A 25,960-nucleotide genomic window follows, 5' to 3' on the forward strand; every position below is an offset into this window, starting at 1 on the left:
TAGAACTTTGAATGCATTACTATCCTCTTTTGCCCAAGAAAAGCCATGAAAGCGCGCCAGCACCTACCTGAAATCTTAAGCAGGTGTGCTTATAGCTTATTTGTTTAAACTACTTTCAAACGTTTGAGGAATGGCTTGAGAAAGAATAAGCATTAGTTTCCACCTTCCAAGATAAGGTATGCAAACACCAAAGAGATTCTGAATATATTTTATTAGTCCAAATTCCTCTGCTGTCAACAGAGTCTAGGGGGGTTTTGTTAACTGGATGTTTGAACGCAGTTGGTTAAAAATAAAATAAAGACCTGATTAAGCCTGGTGCAGCCTAAAATAGCAAGGCCCTAGGATCTTCCGTTGCTAAGGCAACCAGCTCCGCGCCGGCCCAAAGGAGAGGGAACCTGAAACCTCAGTGACCCGGGAGGGTGCCCACCTTCCTTCTGTGTACACAGTTTACTTGTGTGTTGTTTTTTTTGTTTACGGTTGGGAATAGGCAGGGAATACAACTGTCGATGGGGATGCTAGATTCGTGGCTTCTGTTCTCGGTAGAGGGCGCTATATATAAAAGCAGTTCGCCCACAAACACCAACACCCCGTTTCTCGCCTCGTCGCAGCACAGACGCCCGCAACTCTCTTCCGCAGCTGATTTAATTTTGGCCAGAAAAGCCCCGCCCCCCCGGGGATGAGAACAGCCCCACCTGCCAATAGCTTCTCGCGATCCTTGAGACGGCGTGAGCTTTGCGTAACTTCCGGTCGTGACCCTTCAGCCTTTCGGCGATTGGTCCGTATCCACGACCTGCTGCGTGACTTCCCGGCCGGTTCCTGGGGCGGCACGTGTGGAGCGGCGTGAAGACGCGGCTACGAGCTGGTCCTCAGTGGCGTTCGGGAGCTACCGTGTCACCTTCCGTCCGACTAGGAGAGAGCCGTCGCCCCTCTTTGGGGTGAGCGCCGCGCGGCTACAAGCATGGTGAGCAAGCCTCGCTTTCTCGGGGGTGGGGCGCTCTGGTTTGGCAGAGACCGGGTTCCTCTGGCGCCAGTGGCTACTGCGGCCTGGAACTGGGAGGGCTGGTCCGAAGGTGAAGACAGGCGGCTTGTGGCCCAGTGCCCCGGTTTGGGTTACCCTCACCACCCCGGGCATAGTTTGCAGTTTAGAGTGGGTCTCCCGCGGCCAAGCCTTCCTGGGGAGTAGAGAGAAGAGAATGGCCTACTCTTTACCATCCCGCCGTCCCGAGAGGCCTAAAAACCTGTGACATGGGAAACAGACGCTCCACCCAGTGCTTCATGGGGTCGAGCAGAGAGGGAGTTGCTAGTCTCTCCAGACATTGGAATGGCAGGTGTCTGCCCCATCTGTTTGCTCTGGGGTGAAGGAGGGTCTAAGGTTGGGCCCGAAGCAAGGCGGCTTACTCAACTGGAATGATGCTTTCTCAGTTCAGAAAATTAAGGTTGTGTAGTAAAATAAAAACGCAGAAGGATGATGAGTGTTATTAAACTTAAGCGGTTGTGTCATGGTTTTAATAGTTGATAGAGGAACTGTCTTCCTCAGATTTTCCTGTGGCAGGCTCCTGTCATTCTGGTTCAGACTGTCAGGGATCTTCTCTGAGCACTCATTCTAAAGTAACTCTTGAGTTATTTGCACATCGCTGTGTTTTGTTTTTATTGTCTTTACCTGAAATCATGTTTTTGATGATTTGCTTGCGGAGAACAGGAACTTTGACTTACCTATTGCTGTATTCCAGTGCCTACAACAAAGTCTGGCACATAGTAGGTGCCAACAAACGTTTGTTGAAGGAAGGTAGTATACATTGTATTGAACATAGTTGATGTTTCTTGCCTTGGAAGTGCAGGTTTTAAAAATCTGTTGATCATAACATAACTTATTGAAGATGCCTATGTGGACTATGATATTATTCACTGTTTCGTTGTTGTTGTTCTGATTTACTTTATTATTCTGATTCTGTTTCTTTGAAGCCTCACAGGAAGAAAAAGCCCTTTATAGAGAAGAAGAAAGCTGTGTCTTTTCATCTGGTCCACCGGAGCCAACGAGATCCTTTAGCAGCAGATGAGACTGCACCCCAGAGGGTTCTGTTGCCTACACAGAAAGTGGGTCCTGTTCTATAGCTAATAAGTTTGTAGGTAGATTGTTGATAGTTTTTAATAAATTATGTGAGCCAACTGCTATTTTCAGATAACTGTGATCTTCTGGAAAACAAAATCTCTGATTTAATTTTCAGTAAATAATATTCTTTTTTTTTTTGGCTACGTTGGGTCTTCATTGCTGCACGCAGGCTTTCTCTAGTTGCGGCCAGTGGGGGCTACTCCTCGTTGGAGCGCGCGGGCTTCTCATTGTGGTGGCCTCTTTTGTTGCAGAGCACGGGCTCTAGGCACGCGGGCCTCAGTAGTTATGGCGCACGGGCTTAGTTGCTCCACAGCATGTGGGATCTTCCCTGGACCAGGGCTCGAACCCGTGTCCCCTGCGTTGGCAGGTGGATTCCCAACCACCGCGCCACCAGAGAAACCCAATATGTTCATTTTTATATTGTGCATCTTTATTTTGTTGGATAATTTATCTTTATTGGAGATGTTTAAATGAGCAGTCTTGTAGAGTAGTGGAAAATATTTACTAAACCATCAGCAACAAGGCTGCATGGTGTTATTTAGGGCACAACAGTATGCTTAGTCTCTGCTTTCCATAAGATCTTGGCGTTTCGTAACCACAGACTGCCTTTTGCCTCCTGGTCATCTCATGAAATATAAAACTCATGAATTAGCTTTAGAAAATACCAGGGAGCCTTTAAGAAGTTGATTTGGTAATTATCAGTCAGAGTATACTTGTTAAGTGTGGGTAATGTGAAAGGAAGTGTTGGGGAACACTGGCATATGTAGCTTTTTAGTAAAGCCAGTGGGTATTGTGCATTGAGAAGTTTCTTTGCATATAAATACAAGAAATTGTAGTTACCTTTCAGTGCCCCCTAGTCTTCTAATTCTCCACATACATGATAAAACAAAGTGTGTGTGTGTGTGTGTGTGTGTGTGTGTGTGTGTGTGTTTCTTGGCTTAAATTGTTGCCCAGAAATGTCTAGTGGAAGGAGGAATTTTTTTATTCCATTTTAATTTTATGTGGCATTTTGTGTTTCCCGAGTTTGTCAAGAATTCTTTGTCTCATTCCTTTCAGCCAAAATGTTCATGGGCCATTTGTCCCCTGTTCTGAAAGCTGTGCTCATTGGAAGGTTCCTGAGCCTTATCCTTGGAACAGGTACTAATTCCGTTTTGTTTATTATCCTAGATAAAAGATGAAGAAAGGCGAGCAGAACAGAGGAAGTATGGAGTGTTCTTTGATGATGATTATGACTACCTGCAGCACCTGAAGGAACCATCTGGGCCCTCAGAGCTCATTCCCACAAATACTTTTGGTGTACCTTACAGGGAAGATGAGAAAGAAGAACCTTTAGCAACTTCAGTAAGACTTTTTAGCAATTCAAATGTGAGAGAGAGTGTGTGAGGAGCCATGAGTGAAGAACCACCATTTTTTAAATCACGATAACTGTTTGGGGCAAGAAACGGTGTCAGTCTGAAGAGCACAAAGATAAGCCATGCCTTCGCTTAAAATTGTATATGTGTATGCACATACATACCATCAGGAGGGAGCAGGTCTCCTGTTCTCGGGTTGTTGAAAGTAACGGTTTTTGACAAGGTTGGAACTTTTGATTAATAATTATGGTCATGCTAGGTAGCACTTTTCAGTAGAAGAAAAAGCTGCTGATGTTCTGTATGTTAACAGCTTAACTGTTTCAGCATCGTAAACTGCTCTAAGATAGACTTAACTTTTGTGGAACTTTTGCAGAATGTTCAGATCTTTAACGCTTGTAGAAGCTGCAGGCTAACCGTAAGAGAATGGAGGCAATAGATTGTAACGAAGTTTCTGTTGCTCTTCTCAACAAAAATGCAGTCAACTTTAATACTTTATCTTTTAAGTACATATGAGAGAACATGTTTATATGAAATTAGTGCTCCTAATTTAAGTTCTGTTTTCTTCTCCCTGCTTATGTTAAGGATGCCCATGTTGCATGCCTTTGTTATCTCATTTTTAATTTAGTATTAGTATAAATTTCCCTGTGAAACTTTTATATCACTTGGCACTTAAAAAAAAAGAAGATACTAATGTACTGTGTTTATTGACAAAAAGAAGAGATACAGAGGGCACCAGTTTCCCCTGCTTCTCATTCTCCAGTCCTATCATGGTCTAGACATTCTTTTCCTTGGGGAAGATGTGATCATAACCCCTCCAGTCCATACTTATTGCTTAAAGAGAGTCAGAAGGGTTAGGTTTCAGGGTATCATACCAAAAAAGAGGTAATAACTGCACCTGTTCATTCACTCACTAGGTCATAGCTCTCTTGTGAGGCCTCACACCCCACTGCCACATCTTTAACAGAAGCTACTTCTCTATACCTTCTTCCCCAAGGCTGTTGTATCAGTAATAGGATATATATCTTACTGACTCATTTCCTTCTACCACCAACTGAGGGAGGGGAGGTGGTCCAGTAGTGACTTAACATCTTTATCTTATGTAGTAAGAAAAGTTTTAATAAAGTCCTAACATTCTTCTGGCTGAATTGTGTTGGCCAGTAAAAGATTAGTTTTTAATTCTTAATTCATTTTGGGTAAAAGTAACCACTATCGAATTGGCTTTTCTAACAGAGTAAGACTCTTTCTTTTCTTTTTGCCATGCCACGTGCAGCATGGCATATGGGATCTTAGTTCCCCGACCAGGGATCGAACCCATGCCCCCTGCAGTGGAAGTGCAGAGTCCTAACCATTGGATCACCAGGGAATTCCCCAGAATAAGACTCTTTACTGGACACATCAGTGATGTTTATAAGGACGAGTGAATTATGTTTGAAAACAAGTGCCATTGGTTTTCTGTAGCATGATGCAAAAATATGGGTAAGTCCCATGTGTTTCTTCAACTTTAAAGTAATTTGTAAGAAACCACCAAAATTGAGTAAACCAGCAATATTGAATATGCCCTAAAAACAAAAGCAGTGCAGAAAGACAGTGGAGAAATTAGTAATGCTTGATTAGCCCCTAATTTTCACTTGAAGGAAAGCAGGTGCTGCCACAGTGGAAGGCAGTTGGGCAAACCTCCTGTAGTTCGGAACCACTGCAATCACTAAAACAAATTACAGTTCCCTTTTTTAAAAAATGTAATCACTATCTACACTTTAATTATGTATATGATTCTGTGACTGTTTTTCATGATTTGAAAAATATTTCCAAAGGTAATTCATTAAGCGCAAGCTGATCCTCCCTTTTTTTTTAAACCCTGGTTTCCAAGGATAGATAATCACAAAGAGCATCTTAAATATATTTTACCACAATTTTAAAAAAATTAATATAATATGCACCAAAAATCATTAAATTATGCACTTTAAGTGGCTGGATTGTGTAGTATGTGAACTATATCTCAGTAAAGCTTTTTTTAAATAGGATTCTACAGCAGAAAGCCAGATCTTTCTTTGTCCATGTTTATGCTACCGAAAAACTCTGGAAGCCATAACAGCTTACTAGGTACACACTGATGCTCCTCAGAGGCTTCCATTTCAGCAGGCTCTGTCTGTGAGCCAGTGAGAATGTGTGCCTCAGCTTCCTGCCTGCTGCTAGACTGAGGACGGTATGGTGGGCAGGTCCACAGACAGAGAACACCTGGTGGTGACGCTCACATTATTAACTAAGTGGTTGTAGGGATGAAACGAAAGCATAAGGACCGGTCAGAAAGTATGTGCCAGTACATGTTGAAGTAGATTGGATGGTTTGCAGAATGAGGGGAGTTCACATGAAGGAAGGTTCCAGAACAGTAATCAAGAAGGGCTTCATGGTGAAGGAGGGAACTGAGCTGGTCCCTAAAAGGGTGGCTTTGGGAATTCCCTGGCGGTCCAGTGGTTAAGACTAGGGCTTTCACTGCCATGGACCCAAGTTTGATCCCGGGTGGGGGAACTAAGATCCCACAAGCTGTTTGGTGCAGCCAAAAGAAAAAAAGAAAAAAAGAAAAAAAATGGGTGGGTTCTAAAGAGAGAAGAAGGACCGTTCCAGTCAGAAAGAAGGGACATGAGGTAGTGTTGTGGGTCATCATGTCCAGCACATGTGTGCTCCGTAAGTTACTTTGAATTATTCCATGATGTGAGGAACTGGACTTGATTTACATGGAGGTTGCATTATTGAGTAACAGGATACATAGAGTAGACCTTGAGTTTATAGTGCCTTGAAAATCAGGAGTGAAAAAACCTGTTAAAAGTTCGGGACGGTCATATTATAAAATTTTAAGGAGTCTTAACCTGGCAGTAATATGAAGATTGGACTAGATGTAGACTAAGCAGCAGCTGTGGTCATCTGTGTCCTGGTTAACCATGAGTAAGATGGTGCCCAGAAGACAGGTGTGAAGTAACTGTATACAAGGGAGTTCAAAGGGATAAGTGGTTAGAAATGATTTACGACCACCCTAGGATTTAAGCAGCCAGTTTGGAGAAAAGCTGTGCCAGTACTAGAGATTAGGACGTTATCTCTGGTTTAAACAGGAAAAGATTAATTTTGTTTTGAAATTTGAGGAGAGTGGAGTTACGAGACCTGGATTTGAATCTCAAAACCCCACTTAACTAGTCTCAGGCAGGCATGCCACTTAACCTTTCTTAGCTTGTGTTTCACTGAAGCATGCTGATAATTCACGGGGTTGTAAGGATTAAGCGGGATAAAATACTGGAGAAAGCTTTGTGAAGTATGGCAGGGAGGTTGCTTTTGAGATAATGATGGAATATACATGTTTAAAATATGTAACTGGAGCACAAGTGAGAGACAATGCAGAATGTAGTTGTATTAGTAGGATTGCTGTAACAAATTACCACAAATTACCACTGGGTGGCTTAAAACAACAGAAAATTATTCTGTCACAGTTCTGGAGGCCGGAAGTCTGAAAGTAAGCTTTCAACAGGGTTATTTCTTCTCGGGGCCTCACAGGCAGAATCTGTTCATGCCTGTCTCCTAGCTTCTGGTGGTTACCAGCAGTCCTTAGTTTTCCGTGGCTTGTAGGTGCAGCGCTCTAGTCTGCCTCCATGCGTTCACATGCGTTCTCCCTGTGTGTCTTGTCTTCACATGGCTTCGTTATGAGGACACACCGGTCAGTGGATTAGGCCCCCCCATCGCCCAGTGTACCTCATCTTAACTGGTTACATCTGTAAGGAATCTGTTTCCAAATGACGTCATGTTCTGAACTCCTGGGTGGACATGAATTTTGGGGGGCATTTCAACTCTTCGTAGTTCAAAAGTATTTCTAAATAAACCTAACCATTGTGTAACTTCTTTTTCAAGACCACTGGAATTAAATTGCCTTCCTCAGTGTTCGCATCAGAGTTTGAAGAAGATGTTGGATTGTTAAATAAAGCAGCTCCTGTTTCAGGTGTGTATAATTTCTTTAACTTTTCAAGTGGATAGAGCTGTGTTTTACAAAAAGAAACGTATAGTAATGATATAGGGTTTTTCTGTCCCTGGTAAAGAGCTTAAAGAATTGAGATGTGTTTGAATTCAGATTAGAGATCAGTAAATTAGGAAGGGATGACTGTGATCTTCATCCTTTTCTTTTATTGCCATCAAATTCTTAGTCTTTAAAGTTCCTATTTGGAGAGGAAAGTGGGAAAATTATTTTAGGTGATCTAGTAGGGGAATTTTAGCCTAGCCTAACCTCTTACAAAGGAAACAATGATATTCAATAAGCCTTACATTCATATAGTGCAATCTTGAAAATACTTAATCTGTTAGCTTTCAGAGTTTCTCCCAAGTGTGTATTTTATAGAAGTCCATTTTACTGTCTGTTCCAGATACACCAAAAATTATAATGTTTGTTTTTTTTGCAGTACCAATACTGTATTTTAGAACAAACACGGAAGTTCACAGAAGTGGTGTTTGATATTTCCTGCTAAATTACCTTAGTTATTGACTAACATTTGCCATGTGGCATTCATTCCTTAATTCATTCTACAGATTTCTGAATTGCCACTATGACCATGTTTGGGTTAAATCAGAATAAAAGCATAATCCCTGACCTCAAGGAATTTACCATCAGTTGGGAAAGATAGACAGTAAATGGGAAATTACGATTATAGTGCAAATGAATAAATAGTGGTGAGGCACCAAACCCAGCCTGGGGAAGTTGGGCATGGTGTACTAGAGGACATGAGGCAAGGTTGATTTCTCAGGTAGGACTTAGGCGGGTGAATGAAGGAGAGTGGGGTGGGGAGGAGAGGATATTCCAGACAGAGGAAACTATGTGCAAAAACAAGAGAACACAGATAGAGGAACCTGCACACCTTTTAGCATGCCTGGAATGAAGGGTAAAGATTAATATGAAATGAGGCTGTAGAGTCAGACAGTGGCCATTTTGTGAAGGGTGTTGGAAGCCATGTCAGTTTACAGGTTTGAACTTGAAAGTTTTTCTAGGACTCTGTAGTATTTTTATTAATACATATAGAAGCAAACAGCTGAAGAAACAGGTTGGGATTTTTAAAAATCTCATAGTCTGAAAAGACAAAGTTTCACAGGCTACAAATACTAAATTTATTTCTTCTAACAGGTGAATTTAAAGCCCAGTTTTCCTGTGGGTAAAAGCTTTGGATTTTGCTAAATAGACACAGCTTAACATTGTAGATCTATAATGAAAGTTTTTACTAGTGGGTATTGAAACCAGAGGGATTTTTTTCTTTTTTAAATTTTCTTGGAGTTCTCTATCTCTGTGTCTATTCCTGAACTGAACTTTTTAAAGTTTTTAATCATTGTTTTATCCTCAATACATAGGCAGAATCTGGCATGTAATAGCCACTCAGATTATGTTAAGTGAAGGAATCATGCTTTCTTGGAAATTATTGCTCAATTTTTGTTTTCCTTCTAGGACCTCGGCTGGATTTTGATCCTGACATTGTCGCGGCTCTTGATGATGATTTTGATTTTGATAATCCGGATAATCTACTTGAAGATGATTTTATTCTTCGGGCCAATAAGCCAACAGAAAAGGAAGAGGGAATGGAGATACAGTATGTGTGGTTTGTTTTGAAGCAGGAATGACCTGACTGTTGCTTCTTCTGTAGGATAGTAACCATTAGGTGTTATAGCTGGAAGAGGCCTTCGAGGGCATTTAATCTGAGACTTCTGATTTTAGAGCAGAAAATGTGAGACTTGAGGTCTTTACAAACCATCGATAGATGGGGCTAAAGTCCAAGTTGCTTGATTGCTAGTTCATTACTTTTCCAGCCAAACCAGACGGGTCAAGCAGCACAGCTGTTCCTGCCTAAACAAGAATCCTGCCTCTGAAATACCCTCAAATTTTACTTGTGCAAAGTCATTTGGTTCTGTTGTTTTTCAAGTTGTTTTGACATTTAATTTATGGCTCTGACTTTAGGAAATCTGAGGCTGAAGATGACAGTGAGTGGGAAGATGTGGATGATGAGAAGGAAGGAGGTAGTGATGATGATAAATATGACCCTGCAGGCTCATCAGATGAGGATATGTCTTACCCTGGAAAACCTCTTGGGGCTGTAGAAAATAACTTGTTCTGGGAAGAAGAAACGAAAAGTCGCTTTACTGAGTATTCTTTGACGTCTTCGGTCATGAGGAGAAATGAACAGCTGACCCTACATGATGAGAGATTTGAGAAGGTAAACTCTCCAAATAAGGGGCCTTTTAATACTAGTTCCTAGTACATTTTATGACATTGGAACCCAAAGCTAGAACTTTCAGCGTTAGAAACAGACTATGTCTTTTATTAAAAGAGTGCATAAAACCACCCCAGTTTTAATTCCGGAAAGAATGTGTATAAGTCAAAAGGTGACTGATCAAACCTCCTGACTTCCTCTTAGAATCTGATACTTCGATTCTGAACCTCTCTGATCCCAATCCCTAAGATTATGCTGTCTTTCTCAAGCATTGGCCTGAGCATAAACAAAATTCCATTGCTTTCCTTTTTTTTTTTTTTTTTTTGAGTGATTTTCTTACTGTTAATATCCCAGGGCCTAAAGTGGTATCTGGCATATGGCAGGGATTCAGACTGTTAAGTAAATGATGAGTAAATTCCTTCAAGGTGAATCTAAGGTAAAGGCTCTGACTTTGCTGCCTTTTCTCTAAGTACTCATTTCCCTCTTCTCTCCAAGCAACAGGCAAACTATTAGTAATAACCTCACTCTTCAGGAGTTGTATCACCCCCTGCTTATTCTTTTACAAAGCCCAGCGGAGTTAACAGCATTGGAATAATGCAGTAAGCATCATCTGAACCAGAATGAGATTCGTACGTAAACAGGAGGCTCTTTAGTTGCATGGTCTTTTAGCTTGCATAATCAGTGAATTTGAAAACATCTGTGAAATACTACGAGGTAAAGATTTCTGCCTAGCATTTTGTTCACCAAGCTGAACAGAATAACTGCCTTTCATTTTCATTTTTAAAATTGAAGTATAGTTGATGTACAATATTATGTAAGTCAGAGGTGTACAATATAGGGATTCACAATTTTTGAAGGTTATATTCCATTTATAGTTATTATAAACTATTGGCTATATTCCCTGTGCTTGCACAATATATCCTTATTTTATACCTAATAGTTTGTACCTCTTAATCCCCTGCCCCTATATTGCCCCTCCTCCCTTCCCTCTCCACTGGTAACCACTAGTTCGTTCTCTATATCTTTGAGTCTGTTTCTTTTTATTTACGTTCACTAGTTATATTTTTTAGATTCCACCTATAAGTGATATCATACTGTATCTGTCTTTCCCTGTCTAACTTATTTCACTTAGTATAATACCCTCCCAAGTCCATCCATGTTTTTGTAAATGGCAAAATTCCATTCTTTTTTATGGCTGAGTAGTATTCCATTGTGTGTGTGTGTGTGTGTGTGTGTGTGTGTGTGTGTGTGTGTGTGTGTGTGTGTACAGACACACACACCACATCTGTATCCATTCATCTGTTGATGGATACTTCATATCTTGGCAATCATAAGTAATGCTTCTGTGAACACTGGGGTGCACATATCTTTTCAAGTTCGTGTTTTTGTTTCAGATATATACTCTGGTGTGGAATTGCTGGGTCATATGGTAGTTCTATTTTTAGTTTTTTGAGGAGCTTCCGTACTGTTTTCCACAGTGGCTGCACCAATTTACATTCCTACCAACAATGTACAAGGTTCCCTTTTCTCCACATCCTCACCAACATTTGTTATTTGAATTCTTTTTGGTGATAGCCATTCTGTCAGGTGTGAGGTGATATCTCATTGTTTTGGTTTGGGTTACCCTGATGATTAGCGATGTTGAACATCTTATGTGCCTGTTGGCCATTTGCTTTTCCACTTTGGAAAAATGTCTCTTCAGGTTTTCTACCCATTTTTTAATTAGGTTGCTTGGTTTTTGTGTTTCTGATGTTGAGTTACATGAGCTGTTTATATATGTTGGATATTAATCCCTTACTGGTCACATCATTTGCAAAAGTTTTCTCCCATTCTGTAGGTTGTCTTTTTGATTTGTCAGTGGTCATTTTCATATTAAATGGCAGCCTGTATTCAGACTAGATGTCAGTCTTAGAGGGCTGAGTAGAATGTCTTCCATACCATACTGTTATGGTGCTAAATCCCTGCTAACACTTAAATGGTAGTTGTGATCCTCCTAGGGCTTAAATATTGTACGGGAGTAAAAGTAATGTAAAAATACCATTTAAATGCTATAGTCTTAAAGAATACATTCATTTTTCATCTTATCCTTTTTCTTTATATTCAAGTTTTATGAGCAGTATGATGATGATGAAATTGGAGCTCTGGATAATGCTGAATTGGAAGGTTCCATTCAAGTAGACAGCAATCGCTTAGAGGATGTTTTGAATGACTACTATAAAGAGAAGGCGGAGAAGTACGGTGACTTTTCCTTGATTACTTCCTTTTTTTCGTTTCAAATAAAGTCTGTAATCGCACAGCTGAATCTAGAACATCACCCAGTCAAGATCCATGTTTAGAAAATTATGTTTTCCTTAACCTTTGGCTCCCATTTTGCTATTAAGAGTTCTGAAGCTGAATATAACAGTGGGTGGAAACATACTGAGAACCACTTTCTCTATAGCTTTGACCTGAGAGTCATGATGGAATAGCTGAGGGTTAGAGTACAAGGTCATGTTCCACCTGGAGAAGGAGATGGTGCTTCTAGCCTCTTTGGCTGAAGAATTATTCTGACTTCTAAGTATATACACTCTTCATCTTCCTGAAAAAGGTGTTCTGAGAAGTAGATCAGTTTGTCTCTGCAGCCTGATTAGCATAACTTCCTATCCAAATATTTGGTAAATCATCATCCACATCAAGGTGATTTCTCTGAGAGAAACTAATGAAGTGTTTACATCTGCTAGAAAGGTCTGATGTTCCCTGATCACTATCATATGTACATCCCAGAGCAGGACAAGGGCTATATTCTTTGAGTTATTTGAATACTTTGAAGAGGCAGATGGGCTGATGCTTTTCAAGGCTTTAAAAAAGATCATGTTATATAGGAAAGATGCCATCTTGTTTAATGTGTTAAAACCTTGCAAAGACACAGATAGAATTTTCCTTCCTATCAGCAGAATGTATGTCCAAAACCTGCTGTAGAAGAGAGGCAAGCCTGAGTAGAGCTGATTTTGACAGGAAGTGACAGATGGGGCAAATGAGTTTGTGGATTTTAAAAAATGTTGTAGTTCCCTAAGCTCTTTAAGTGCAGTTTCAGTAACGTAACAGTGTAATAATGGGTGGTATTTTTTTCCCCTCCTCTATCTTCATTTTTGAAAACTCAACCAAAAGTTGTGTAAAACTGAATACTCTTGAACCCTTCGAGGATCAGGACCTGCCAGTGAATGAGCTCAGTGGGTCTGAGGAGGAAGAGATTGTTACTGTAGTTCTTGAAGAAGCCAAAGAGAAGTGGGATTGTGAATCTATTTGTAGTAAGTATCTTAGTGTCCATTTTACTGCTAAAAGTATCATAGTAATTTTAAAGTATTGGGTACATCAACTTCTTTGGAAAAGTACATATTTGTGAAAATGATTTTGAAAAATAATATTTCAGTAATTGAGTTGTAATTGAAACATTTAAAAACATAAGAGAGACTCCATTGTTATTTTGAACTATGAAAACACTAAAGTCAGGAATATAGGAGGAACTCAGTAATGTTTGGCTGAACTGAAAGTATACTTATTGATACATGATTTTTGTGTGTGTGTGTTTTTTTAAGGTACATACTCAAATTTATATAACCATCCACAGCTTATCAAGTATCAACCAAAGGTAAGTAAGTCCTAGTGTCCTGAGCTATTCGAAATATGCAGTGCAGGAAATGGAGTGTACAAATTATTTTCTCACAGTAGCCCCTTTGTGGCTTGCAACACCATTATAAAAAGCAACAAAAATGTGCCATTAGTGAGCTGTTTTTTAATAGGAGTGGAAAAAAACACAATGCCATTTGATCTTTCTTCCAGCCCAAAGAAATCCGACTATCTTCTAAAACAGGAATACCTCTCAATGTCTTGCCTAAGAAAGGACTCACAGCAAAGCAAGTTGAACAAATGCAGATGATTAATGACAGTGATCTGCCTAAGGTGTCAACCCAACCACGTTCTAAAAATGAAAGCAAAGAAGATAAAAGAGCAAGAAAGCAAGCTATAAAAGAAGAGCGCAAGGTAAAGTATTTTTTCAGATGTGAGATTTAGAAAGCTGGGGTGGGGGTGGTCACGGGAATTTTCTTCTGTAAAGTTAGTCTGCATCAGTGTGAAGATCTGAATAACAGCATATTCTTGCACAGGAACGGAGAGTGGAGAAGAAAGCTAACAAATCAGCCTTCAAACTGGAGAAAAGAAGGCAGGAAAGAGAGCTGCTGAACTTGAAGAAGAATGTTGAAGGTCTAAAACTATGACAGTGGAACATTTCAGATAAGGTGCATTCCCCATTACGGGCTCTTTGTTATGTACAATAATGAACGAGGATCGTCAAAGAGATAAAACTGTATGCTCTGCAGTTTTTACTGGCAGGTATTCAAAAGAAAACAGTACAATATTTGTGTTTATACCAGTAAGTTTTCTCTGCCAGCTGTCTTGTAAATATTGTAATATTTTTAAATTTAATATTATAGGCTTAAATTTGCTTAAATAAATGACTTCATGAACATGAAATGTTTGGATAAATTAAAGGAAAATGTCTTCATAACTTAAATGGAATTGATTTGTTCTTCATTTGTTTGTGTGGTTGTTCCAGTTGCCTTTTGCAGATGTTCTCAAATATTTCTTTGAAATCTCTCCACTCCTTTTCAGTACTTAAGTGGTTTGATTTCCTGTATGTAGAAAAGTAACCCAGTTAAGAACTCATTTGAAATGGAATGGCAAGAAGAGCTTCCCTGAGAAGGTTCCACTGGTAGGAATCTAAGTTTCCCCTTGCTGTATGCAAAGGGTTATTTCAAAAGGATGGTAAAACAATATTGAGGTTATTGGGACTCAGTTACTGGCTGACTTGTTTTTGGAATTTAGGAAGAGTGAAGACAGGAAACAGAATAGAAGAAACAATCAAGAAAACTTCCTTGGCTTCAGTGAGTACCTGGCTCAACATCAGAAATATTGACTTCAGTTTAAACTAGAAAGCTTGTCTTTTCAACGTTATTTAATGCTTGGAACCATTCATACTTGATTAAAATACATAGTTGAAAACTTTCCCTGTTTTTTGATGAGATTTTTTAACTTCTCAACTTTTTCAAGGTTCGAGCAATGACACATCACAATTGTTAATTATTTGGTAAACTGTGACTTTCTTGGAACAGACAAGTTGTTAGTGACCCATGTTCATGTGTCCATGGCTAATATGTTGTTATCTGGACTGTTCTGAAAAAAAATCTGTGGACACTGTTGGTCTGAGTTGGGTACAGAATGGCTGAGGCAGAACCATTCTTAGCAGGTGAGCTGCATTTGATATCTAAGTTATTAGAAAGTGTCTTCGTCTATAATTTGATTATGGCTTTTCCTCAGCTGGGAGGTGTTATCTTGTTCTATACGTTATCAGTTCTAAATCTAATCATTGTAGAATTTTTAAAAGAGTTGTGAAAAACAATAGCATTAGGTACTCTACCAACACTGATAGAAAAAACTTGGGTGAAGAGCTTGTCATTACAGAAGTAGAATACTGGAGAGTGTGTATTTAAATGCCAACCTGCAGAAGCAAAGGGCCAGTTGATGGTTTATGTTAGTATCAGGAATGTACTAAATCCTAAAGAGATTGACCATTTATTTTGGTAGCCATCTCATTTGAAGGTTCTTAAAACTAGCAAGACTCTAGAATGTTACTTTGACTTGGTGCTCTTCAGATTCCATCTTCGGAGCTTTTAATTTCACCACACCTGACCCAAATGGTTTAAATTAACACATTGTATGTTTTGCAATTAAGAGAATGTGCCTATAAGCCACTAGTCTTGGTGAAGCATATTGTGATTTAGACTGATTATCCTCCAAATTTAAAGATCTTGATTTTATTCTGGAAAAAAGTTCTTACATGATATTTTGTATTATTTCATAACATTTTGGAATATTTACGATGTCAGTTATATAAACAGTGGTTGGGAACTTAACACAAGCTCCATGTTAAATGTTAGGTGACCAAAGCAATAAGGGGGTTTTGCCTTCAAGGACTGCATTGTCTGAGGAGGCAGGGTGTGTGCAGCAAAATATAACTAATGCCAAGTCACTGTGATAAGTGCCACTTGAAATGAGGATCTTGGTACTTGCTGTTCCCCCTGAAGTGCTCTGGCTGTAAATAAATCATCCTTAAGGATGGTGCTCAATTGTCACCTCCCCTATAAACTTTTCCCTGACTGTGTATTTAAAAATAGCACAAACATCCCTCCTCTGCATTCCTTATGCTCCTTGCCTGCTTTATATTCTCCTTAACATCTACTGGCATCTCATTTTATCTTCTTTTTCAGTCTCATCTCACTAGAACAAACTGAGGGCAGGGTATTTTTGTTTACTACTTTATCCCCAGGGTCTAGAACAGAGCCTGGCATTTGGTAAATGGTCACTAAGAAATATAAAAATGAATGGATAGTTGGGATAGACAATTCAGAAAAGAATTGCTTAAGCTAGAGGAGAAAAGAATTGCTTAAACTTGGAACAAAAAGACGTAGCCTCAGTGTTAGCCAGAAGGAAGACCTCAGGCATCCCAGACAGTTGGCAAAATCGTGAAGAATTTGCCTGCTGTATCTTAAGGACCTATTTTGTTTAAGCACTGTCTGTGATTGGTATAAAGTCACTTTTTCAGATACTTTGGAACTTATTTTACAAGTCAAACTAAGTATCAAAAGTTCTTACTATTTGTGATTATTACCAGTGATGTATCCACATCTCCGTTGTGATGTCATCAAATCACCTCAGGTGAAGGACAGAACTTTAGCTATCTTGTAACTTTACTGTTAGATTATCAGTACTTTTATGTTGCTTCTGTGTGCTGACATTAGTATGTTTTATCCAGCTTGTTTGTTCCAGTTAAAGGTCAGAAGAAGGTAAAACTTCTAATGGCCTTATGGAGAATGTATAATAAAACAAACATACCCGCTATTCAAGTTAAGAAGTAGAACAAGTTATTCAAGTTAAGAAATAGAACACAGAAGCCACCTATAGGTGGCTTGAATAAATCCTCAATTTATTCAGTTTTTTCTTTCCTTGGGTAACTTTTATGAATTATCTGGACTTTTATATTAATCATCACCTGCTTGGCATCCCTATAAACACAGTATCTTGTTTTGAGCAACTGAGAAGCACAAATCTAGCTCAATGAGGGAAGTAATTGCTACTGTTTGATCAAGGCATCCTTGAGAAGATGAGCTGAATAGTTTCTGAGTCTGACTTCAGCTCTTAGAGTTTACAAGAGCCCCATGTGTGGTGATGTCAGTGAGCCAGGTGATGAGTGAGTCCTGGGAACACAAGTGACCATAGTTGAAGCATCCTGAATCTCCTGCCAAACTAGGCTTAGCAATTGTATGCTCATTTTATATTTTATGCTTCCATACTTATGACCTCTCTCTGTCTCTGAAGAGATGAGTGCAGAACTTTCCTGTGGAGTGAAATGAGTATCCTCAGCTTATCTAGACATGTGAGTATGAAGGGTGAGAAGGCACTTCGCTGGGATTTCGTCAAGCAAGCCAAGTATAGAACAGAATGAGAGCCAGATATATATAGGACATGCTATCCTCAGATTACAAAGGCAGTGAATATCTAGGTTATGACAGCCTTCAGCATGTCTGTGTCTTTAGTCCCACTCCTCCAGTCTGAACTGGTTGCTTCTCTAGTTCTGGTGCCCAGCTGTTATCCTGGGAATCCCCTTCTCTCCCTCCTCTACTGAATGGCTATTTGCTGTATCTTTTACTCACCTTGTTGTGGAGTATATCCTCCAGTAATTCTTGAGACAGAGTACATGGGATGTAAACTTTTTGAAAGCTTGCATGTCTGGAAATGTGTTCTACCCCCATATTTGATTGATAGCTTGGCTGGGTATAAAACTGTGGGTTGTAAATAATTTTCCCTCAGAAGTTTAGAGAATTTTTCCCCATTTATTTCCATTTTTACTATTTGTAAATCTGAAGCCATTCTCACTCCTTATACTTTGTATGTTACTTTTTTTTCCTCTAAGTAGGATCTCTGTCTTCAGTGTTCTGAAATTTTACAATGATATTTATTGTTCTAGACATATTTTCATTTGTGTGGGTGTCCTCTCAAATAGGAGGCTCATGTCCTTTCACTTCTGGAAATAGTTTAAAATTATTTTTATTTTCTTCCTTGCATTTTCACCTTTTGTCTTCTGAACTCCTATTTGGAGTAGGATCTCCTGGACCTCCTAATTTGCTTATGTTTCTCTCCATTTCTATGCCATTTCACTCTACTTTCTGGGAGATTTCCCTAATTCTATCTGTTGAGTTTTTAAATTCTAAGAGCTTTAATATTCCTTTAAATTTCTCTTTTGTTTACTTTGGGCTTACATGCTAGAGGTTTTCCTCAGATCTTTGGAAATTCCTGTCTGTTTGTTCATGATTAAGATTGGAGGACGAGAACACTAGGAACTCTGGATGGGTAACATTGGTTGATTTTTAGCTTTTTTTTTGTAGGGTGGTCTGGGTGAGCTGTTTGGGAATCTTCCCAATGTCGGTATCTTTAGCTCTTTCTCCATGGAATGATTATATTCCCAGGGAAGCTTCCATTCTGCCTTGAGAGTAAGGGTCTGGCAGGCAGAATTCTGTGAGCCAAGTAGAGGAAGGTGGGTGTGGGATATTCTCTGCTTCCAGCATCACTGATCATGAGATTAATCACTAGATTATATACATATACACACACTTTTGTGTGTGTGTATGTATATATGTGTATACATATACAGTTAATCCTCATTAATCATGGAATCTCTATTTGCAAATTCACCTCCTCACTAAAATTTGTAACCCTAAATCAATATTCATGGTGCTTTCATGGCCATTCACAGATATGACACATACCCGTTAAAAAGTTGAGTCAACCAACACACATGTTCCCAGCTAAGGTAGAGCAAGGTGATGCTCTGCCTTCTTGTTTCAGCTGTCCTATAAACAAGTGTCCTTTTTATGGTCTGCTTCGTGCCATGCTTTTCATAATTTTGCACTTTTTCTTGGTGATTTCACTGTTTAAAAGGCTCCCAAGCATAGTGTTGAAGGGCTATCTAATGCTTCTAAGTGCAGGAAGGCTGTGATATGCCTTATGGAGAAAATATGTCTATTAGATAATCTTCATGCAAGCATGCATTATAGTGTGGTTGGCCGTGAATTCAATATTACTGAATCAACAATGTATATATTTAAATAAGGTATCTTTAAACAAATTCATAAAACAAGATTGTGTGTTGATATACAAATCCATTTGTATAGTGCATTATTTGAGAGTAATGAATGAGTCAGTATTTGTTCATTTAGTGCTTGCAGGGATTTATGGAATGTAACTAGCACAAATAATGAGACTCAACCATGTATACGTGTATATACATCTGTATCTGCCTACCCATGCCTTCAGCTGTGCCTCATGTTGACTCATGCACAGACCTCCTCTCATCCTTTCTGGAGAGTAGACTTCTGCTAGAATTGGAGAAAGACAATCACCCAGGGGCTGTGGGATGAAGGGGGGCTTTCTAGGAATCTTCACTTCTTTTTAGAAAACTTTCTCCCTGATATTTTAGCAATCTCTTCTTCCTCCTCTTCACGTATCCTGTCCCTGTGTCAGAGGTATGTGCTGCTCCAGGGGTTTCTGTGAATTTGAAGGACTCTGCAGTGTAAATCTGGAAGGTTCTCAGTTTTTTCTACCATCAGCCTGGGAAGTGGATTTTGATGTAGTTTTATGTCCTCCAGGTTGGCTACCATGGTCCATCAGCTTTCCAGATTCCAGTTTTTTTATTCTTGTCCTCTTTCCTCCCTGTCCTGGTCCTCCATGTTTCTACATCCCTTTACTGTAGTGTTTTGGGGGAAAGCAAAAATAAGATGGAATGTTCTCTTTGCCATCCTAACTCATTAGTCTCAGTTCCTTTTTTTATAAGTCATGTTCCTGAGATAATAAATTTCAGCTAGTATGCCACCCCCTTTGCCATAAGGCCCTGGAAGATGTCAATATTGCTAATATTTGCATGTCCTGGACTGCAAAGGACTTAAAAAGAGTTTCTTGACTCACTGACAGCTAAATGAGAAAATGTCTTCCTTTTTCGTTCTCTGTAATGCCTTTATAAGGAAATATGGATTGGTAGGTATCTCTACAAAGCATTCTTAACTTCCAGCTCAGAAAGAGAATGTCTAGTCTCAAGTAGAATTTCTTCCAATTTCATTACAGCCGTAATCCTCTCCAGGTTTCTTATAAAATTTTTGAACTGAGATCTTTGTAATGCTTATTTTTTCATTGTTAACATACTAAACAAAACTGTTGATCACTTCCAGATCACTTTCCTCATTTTAAAAATTGTCTTAAGATTATGAACCAATGTATAAAAACAATAGCCACTTTAATAGTCTACTGAGACTCCAATTAGAGAGAGTAAAGTTAGAAATAGCTAAGTTAATACACATTGTTTTAGAATCTTTTCTATCAAAAGGGTTTTTTTAATGTCATTCTTTTATTTTTTAACAGCAATGCATAATCTTTATAGAAAAATGGAAAATTTAGGAACCTAAAGAAATAGTCACCTTTTTTCTTACCACTCAGAGGTAATTACTATATATTAAATGTGTAGTGTGTGTACCATATATGTATATATATCCTTCCAGTCTTTATTTGTAAATAAAATTTTCCATGTTATTCTCCCACAAATCATTTTTAATTACTACATTCTCATTCACTCATTGGCAACCTACTTCGTAAAGGCCAGAAAGTATAATTTTTGGCTTTGCAGGTCATAAGGTCTCTGTTAAAACTACTCAACTCTGCTGTTGTAGCACGAAAACGACAGTAGATATTTTATAAACAAACAAATGGGCCTGGCGGTGTACCATTACAACTTTATTTACAAGATCATGCAGCCTCTGATTGGGCCCACTGGCCACAATTTGCCAACCCCTAGATATGTAAACTTTTAATTTTGACATAATTCATGAAAAGTTGCAAAATATTACAGAGAGATTCCTGCACTCTTTATCCAGTTTCCCCCAAGTTACATCTTCACTACAGTACAGTGTAAATACCAGAAAGTTTGCATTGGTATAAGGAGTGTTTATAGTTCCATACCATGTTATTACAGGCATAACCACCACCACAGTAAAGATACAGAACTGTCCCGTCACCCAGAGGTCTTCCTCATTCCACCTCTGTATAGTCACAGCCACCTCCCTCCCTGACCATCCCTACCTCTTAGCAGTCACTAATCTCTTTTCCCCCTCAAACTTGTCATTTTGAGAATATTTTACAAATGGAATCATACACTATGTGACTTTTTGAGATTAACTTTTTTCACTCAGCAATGAGATTGAGTCAGTTTGTGGCATGTATTGGTAGTGTTCCTTTCTATTGCTGAGCTGTGTTCCAGGGTATGGATATAGCACAGCTTGTTTAACCATTCACCTATTGAAGGGCATCTTGGTTGTTTCAAAAGATTCTTTTAAGGTTCTGTTGATCTCTGTGTTTGGTTCTCCATGTTCCCTTTCTTCCTCACTGTCAAGCTTCCAAGTTGAATGTGGTTCAGAATGTGGTGGTCCATCTGTCTCAGGTGTTCAATTGAGTCTTATTGTATCTGTCATTATTTCAAACGCATTGAATTAAAAACTCACTGATTTAAACCAAAGGTCATTGATCCTCCAGGGGCTTCCATTTGCTTTGCAGGTTAGTAGTGATACAGTGTCTTTCTATTTATGGTGATCATTGAGTAAATAGTCTTAATACTTGTAGAGACAGAGACTCAAGTTTGAGTCTCATTGTTACTACTTACTACCTGTTGTCCTCAAGAAGTCACCTAACCTTGAACCTTCATTTTCTTATCTGTTAAAAAAAAAAGTATCAACCCTATTTCATAGGATTGCTGTGAGGAGTTAAATGAGATTACATAGGAAAAGTGTTTGGGGAACAGGAAATCACCCTACAAATGTTACAGTAATAGTCATAAAAGTAAATCATCCTTCATTAGTATTTTAGAAAAAAGTAGCAGTTTTGTAATTAGGATGAGTAGCTTTTATTAATGAGTAAGTATGTGGAGAGGTGGGATATCCTTGCTGGAAAAAAAAAAAAAGAAAATTAAGACCCAGTTCTTATAAAGTTAGAAGGCCAGAAGAACAGAGAGGAAGAGTGGTATTTCTGTATGCTGTAATGGATGACCTGTGCTGCAAATATAATACCATCTGGCAGATGTGAGAAGAAATCATTTAAATCAACAGTGTCTGTAATGAGCTACCATCTGATTCCTGTTAATCAGGCCTTCCTTTTTCAAACCGTCTTCCCATGGTTTCCATGACCCTGTTCTCTCCTGCTTCTCCTTCTGGCTTATCATCATCATCTTCTTGGCCCTTAAATATGGAGTTCCCTGGGGATCATCCCTGTACTTCTCTTTCCATGACCTCTTCCCTGGCAATATCATGCCTTTACATCACTCTCCAAACAAAGCCTACATCTGTGTCTCTAGCCCTGACCTCCCTCATTTCCATCCTGCTGGCTGGATGACTCTATCTCAAACTCAGTATTTCCAAAGCTGAGGTCATTTTTCTTACAAGATGGCCCTTCTTTTCGAATTCTTTATTTCTATCCGTAGTTCTACCGTCTTCTCAGTCCCTCAGCATTCTTCTCTCTGTCACCTCCCAACTCCCCCCACATCTAGTCATCTTATTGATTCTTTGACCACAGTTTTTCCCATTTCCTCTTTCCTTTCCATTTCAGGCCTACATCTTCTGCCTTTTAACTAATATCCCACTTTCCATCCTCACCACCATCCATTCATCCCTCCTCAGCTTTGTCACATAAATCTTCCACAGCTCTGTTCAGGTTCTTCCTACTCAGTGTCCTTGATTGCTCGCCTTGTTTGTAGAATAGAGCCCAAATGGTTAGTCTAATACAAAATCTTCTGCATGATCAAACTGCTTTTTTAATCTTATATACTCAACTCCAGATGGACTGAAAGGCAGTAATATGAAACAAAACTTTTATTTTTCAGAATTCCACAATGATTTGCTTTTCTAACTTCATTTAAAGTAATTTATGGGCATACTTGCCTTTTCTATGCTGGACCCATGTATGGTTTCTCTCAGTATTCCCACAGAGTTACATATGGCAGGCGTTTAATTATTTATTGAATGATTGGTCCTATGGTAGAAACTCAATTCTTGTTTGACCCATACATGTAACAAGTAATTATTGAGAACCTTACTGTGGGTCAGGTACTTTGAGGCATTGGGATATAGTGGGCACAGTCAGTCAGTTTTTTTTTTTAATTTGAGTTTATTCTTCATTTAACTTGGAAAACACTACAATAATTGAATATTTTAAAAAAGTCAGTAGCAAGTAGTGAGCATATTATGATTGTAGGCCTTCACTCATTCTCTACTGCATATAAAACATCAGCAGTGAATGTTCTTCACAGGCCCCATAAAGAGATCCTGCACTAAGCACCACCCTTGGGATGGTGTTCATCATCCTCATGTGCTTCTCCATTGTATTGGCTCTGTCTTTCCTGATTTGGAGCAAAGCCCACCAATTCTACTTGGTCCCTTTCATCCTCTTCTACTTCCTTCCTCTCAGGTAGGAGTTTTTCCGGCAAAGAGATTTATCAAGAGAGAGAAAGCCATTCTCAGGAAAGTTTACCGTAAATTCAATGACTAGGCAACCCTTTTCATACTGTCCATGATAAAATGGCATGCCTTCATTTAGCACATACATGGCCTTACATTCTAGTAGCAGTCTTAAAAGATGTTACCATTGGATTATTTATGACTTCATACTAGGGTATCAACTTTGTACTTATGTCTAAAGCTAAGCTATCAGGCAGTTAGTTTAAGAATATATTAAATATTAAATAATTATACTCTAGTTGCCTGAAGCATATGGACTTTATCTGTTCAGTGAAGTGAGAAGTCTAGGTTAGGAGAGGAAAACGGGTGAGTTTTACAAAGGATCTTCCTAATAGAAGGAAGTAGTTGGAGAGGGGAAAAGAGAGTGAGGATATCAAGCTATTGAGGTCTCCTCCAGTTAATCATTTCTTCTCGGGCAGGCAATTCTGTGAAATTAACATAATGTGCTCTTGGATCCTATACAGATGGCAATCAGGAATTATTTCCCTGTGAAGTCTGTGGAAGACGCTTTGCAGCAGATGTTCTGGTAAACATAAAGACATTTTGTAGATGTGTTTCATTGGAGTTAAATGAACTGTCAAGTCAGTGAGGAGGCCACAGTGGCAAAGATTAAAGACAGATGTGGAGGGAAAGCAAGGGGAGAAAAGTACATAACCTATGGCTGGCAGGCCCAGAGGACACTTAAGCAGATCAGTGCTGCCCCATTCAAAAGGGAACTTATTAAACATGGTCCTCTTACTAAAAGGAAGCCAGATGAAAGTATCTTGGCACAGCTGATTGTCTCTTGAGAGGTTTTGGCTCTTTTGCCTTTTCTATAAGCATCAAAAATTCAAATTTTAAGGCCAAAGCACCAGGGAAATTAGCTAGTCAAGAGGAATGAACATTGAATTTGGAGCATCTGGAAACTTGGCTTTTAGCCTCAAATTTGTCACTAATTCTGACAAGTCCTTTAACCTCCCTCTGTTTCCTGCTTTGCCACGTATAAAGACAGAACTCTCTAGTTTCAGGGGTTTTATGTAATTTGAACAAAATGGATGTAAGGCTTGTTCCAAGACCTAATTGTTAATTAGATTCAAGCTAACTGCATGTCAGGTCCCCGGATTGATGCCTATAAAGTTGAATAAAAGCTTGATTTATTTCAAAATTAGGGAAACAGACAGGTAGTAGGCCCCCCATATTATGAAGGAGTTCCCAAGAAAAACGATTTAAAACAAAAATCTAAGATGATAATGAACTGTTGGGACATTTAGGTCAAAGAGACTTGTTTTGAACTTAAAAGAATTTGGACTATAAACCTGACTGCATTTGGGGCAAAAGACTACCAAATGAGGTTGTAGGTTTTATTTCTGTGGGGAATTTAAAAGTGAAATATCTGTTCTAGTTAACCGCAGCTAGAGTTTGCTGGATCTAGAAGGGGAACTCACAGGGCCTGTTGTATCCCAACAATCCACTAGGGAGCTGCCTTTGCTAACCCAGGACTGCACCCCATGAGAATGGATTTGAGACCTAGAAGGTACCGTTTGAAGAGGGATCACTAAATGCCAAGTATTCTTGGGTCCTCTTGAGTTTTACTTCATTGACCCATTTCTAGGCTACAAAGAGCATTTGATCAAGTGGTCTGCTCTCTCTCTCTCTCCTTCAGTTTAAAGTGGTATGGCTTGTTCGTAGCCAGGTGCAGTGATTTTTCATGGAGCCTGTATTTTTTGGGTCTGGACAAAGCAACTGTCTAAGTGATAGCTGTTGTGAGCTACATGACCACCAAGGAAGAGGACTTAAGAGTGGAAGGCAAAGATCCTGGCATAATCCCATAGTGGTGCAGTGCAGACTTTATAAAAATGGTACACAGGCAAAGCTCTGCATGCTGGCTCCCTGTTTTTTTTTTTACCAGAAATGCTGAGTACTTACAGGTCTACTGCCTGGAGTAGTTTTCTCTGCCGATTGTCTTATAAGTATTGTAATATTTTAAAATTTAATATTATAAGCTTAGATTTGCTCTAAAATAAATGACTTCATGAATGTGAAATGTTTGGACACACTAAGGGAAAATGTCTTCATAACTTAAATGGAATTGGTGTATTTTTCATTCGTGGTATGGTTGTCCCAGTTGTTTCTTGCAGATGTTCTCAAATATTTCTTTGAAACCTCTCCACTCCTTTTCAGGAGTTAAGTGGTTTGATTTGCTGTGTGTAGAAAAGTAACCCAGTTAAACTCAATTTTGAAATGTTGAGTGGTAAGAAGAGCTTTTCTGAGAAGGTTCCACTGGTAAGAAGCTAAGTTTCCCCTTGCTGTATGCAAAGAGTTCCTTCAAAATGATGGGAAAACAATGTTAAGGTTATTGGGACTCAATTCCTGGATGACGTGCTTTTGGAATTTAAGAGCAGTGAAGGCAGGAAACAGAATAGAAGAAATAAGTAAAGTTCCTTGGCTTCAGTGAGTACCTAGCCGAATATCAGAAATAATTTATTTCAACTTAAACTAGAAAGTTTGCCTTTTCAACATTATTTAATGCTTGGAACTATTCATTGAGCCCAAGTGATAGAGTTAAATATGTAAGACCAAATTTTAAGTAAGTTTCTTTAGCTGAAGAGGCCTTTTATTGACCTTGCCCAAACACAATATCTCGTTATGTGTAAC

The 25,960-nt window shown here is 39.1% G+C and overlaps 2 protein-coding genes across 2 annotated transcripts in view; both read left to right on the forward strand.

Annotated features, from left to right (window-relative positions):
* The first annotated feature begins 799 nt into the window (after positions 1 to 799).
* Positions 800 to 14,708, forward strand: LTV1 (LTV1 ribosome biogenesis factor). The gene is made up of 11 exons (XM_030853277.3): positions 800 to 961; positions 1,963 to 2,094; positions 3,278 to 3,451; positions 7,354 to 7,441; positions 8,927 to 9,068; positions 9,434 to 9,689; positions 11,792 to 11,919; positions 12,834 to 12,973; positions 13,262 to 13,314; positions 13,506 to 13,706; positions 13,829 to 14,708. The coding sequence occupies exons 1-11, from the start codon at positions 959 to 961 to the stop codon at positions 13,937 to 13,939; spliced, it is 1,428 nt and encodes a 475-aa protein (XP_030709137.1). The 5' UTR covers positions 800 to 958; the 3' UTR covers positions 13,940 to 14,708.
* The window catches only part of ZC2HC1B (zinc finger C2HC-type containing 1B), a 46,727-nt gene continuing 34,765 nt past the window's right edge, over positions 13,999 to 25,960 (forward strand). Inside the window, 3 exon segments of the mRNA XM_060283525.1 lie at positions 13,999 to 14,094; positions 14,503 to 14,605; positions 23,791 to 23,852. Of these exon segments, the coding sequence (XP_060139508.1) occupies positions 13,999 to 14,094; positions 14,503 to 14,605; positions 23,791 to 23,852 (261 nt within the window).

Source organism: Globicephala melas, chromosome 14, assembly GCF_963455315.2.
Source record: "Globicephala melas chromosome 14, mGloMel1.2, whole genome shotgun sequence".
In the NCBI taxonomy this organism is placed as follows: domain Eukaryota; kingdom Metazoa; phylum Chordata; class Mammalia; order Artiodactyla; family Delphinidae; genus Globicephala; species Globicephala melas.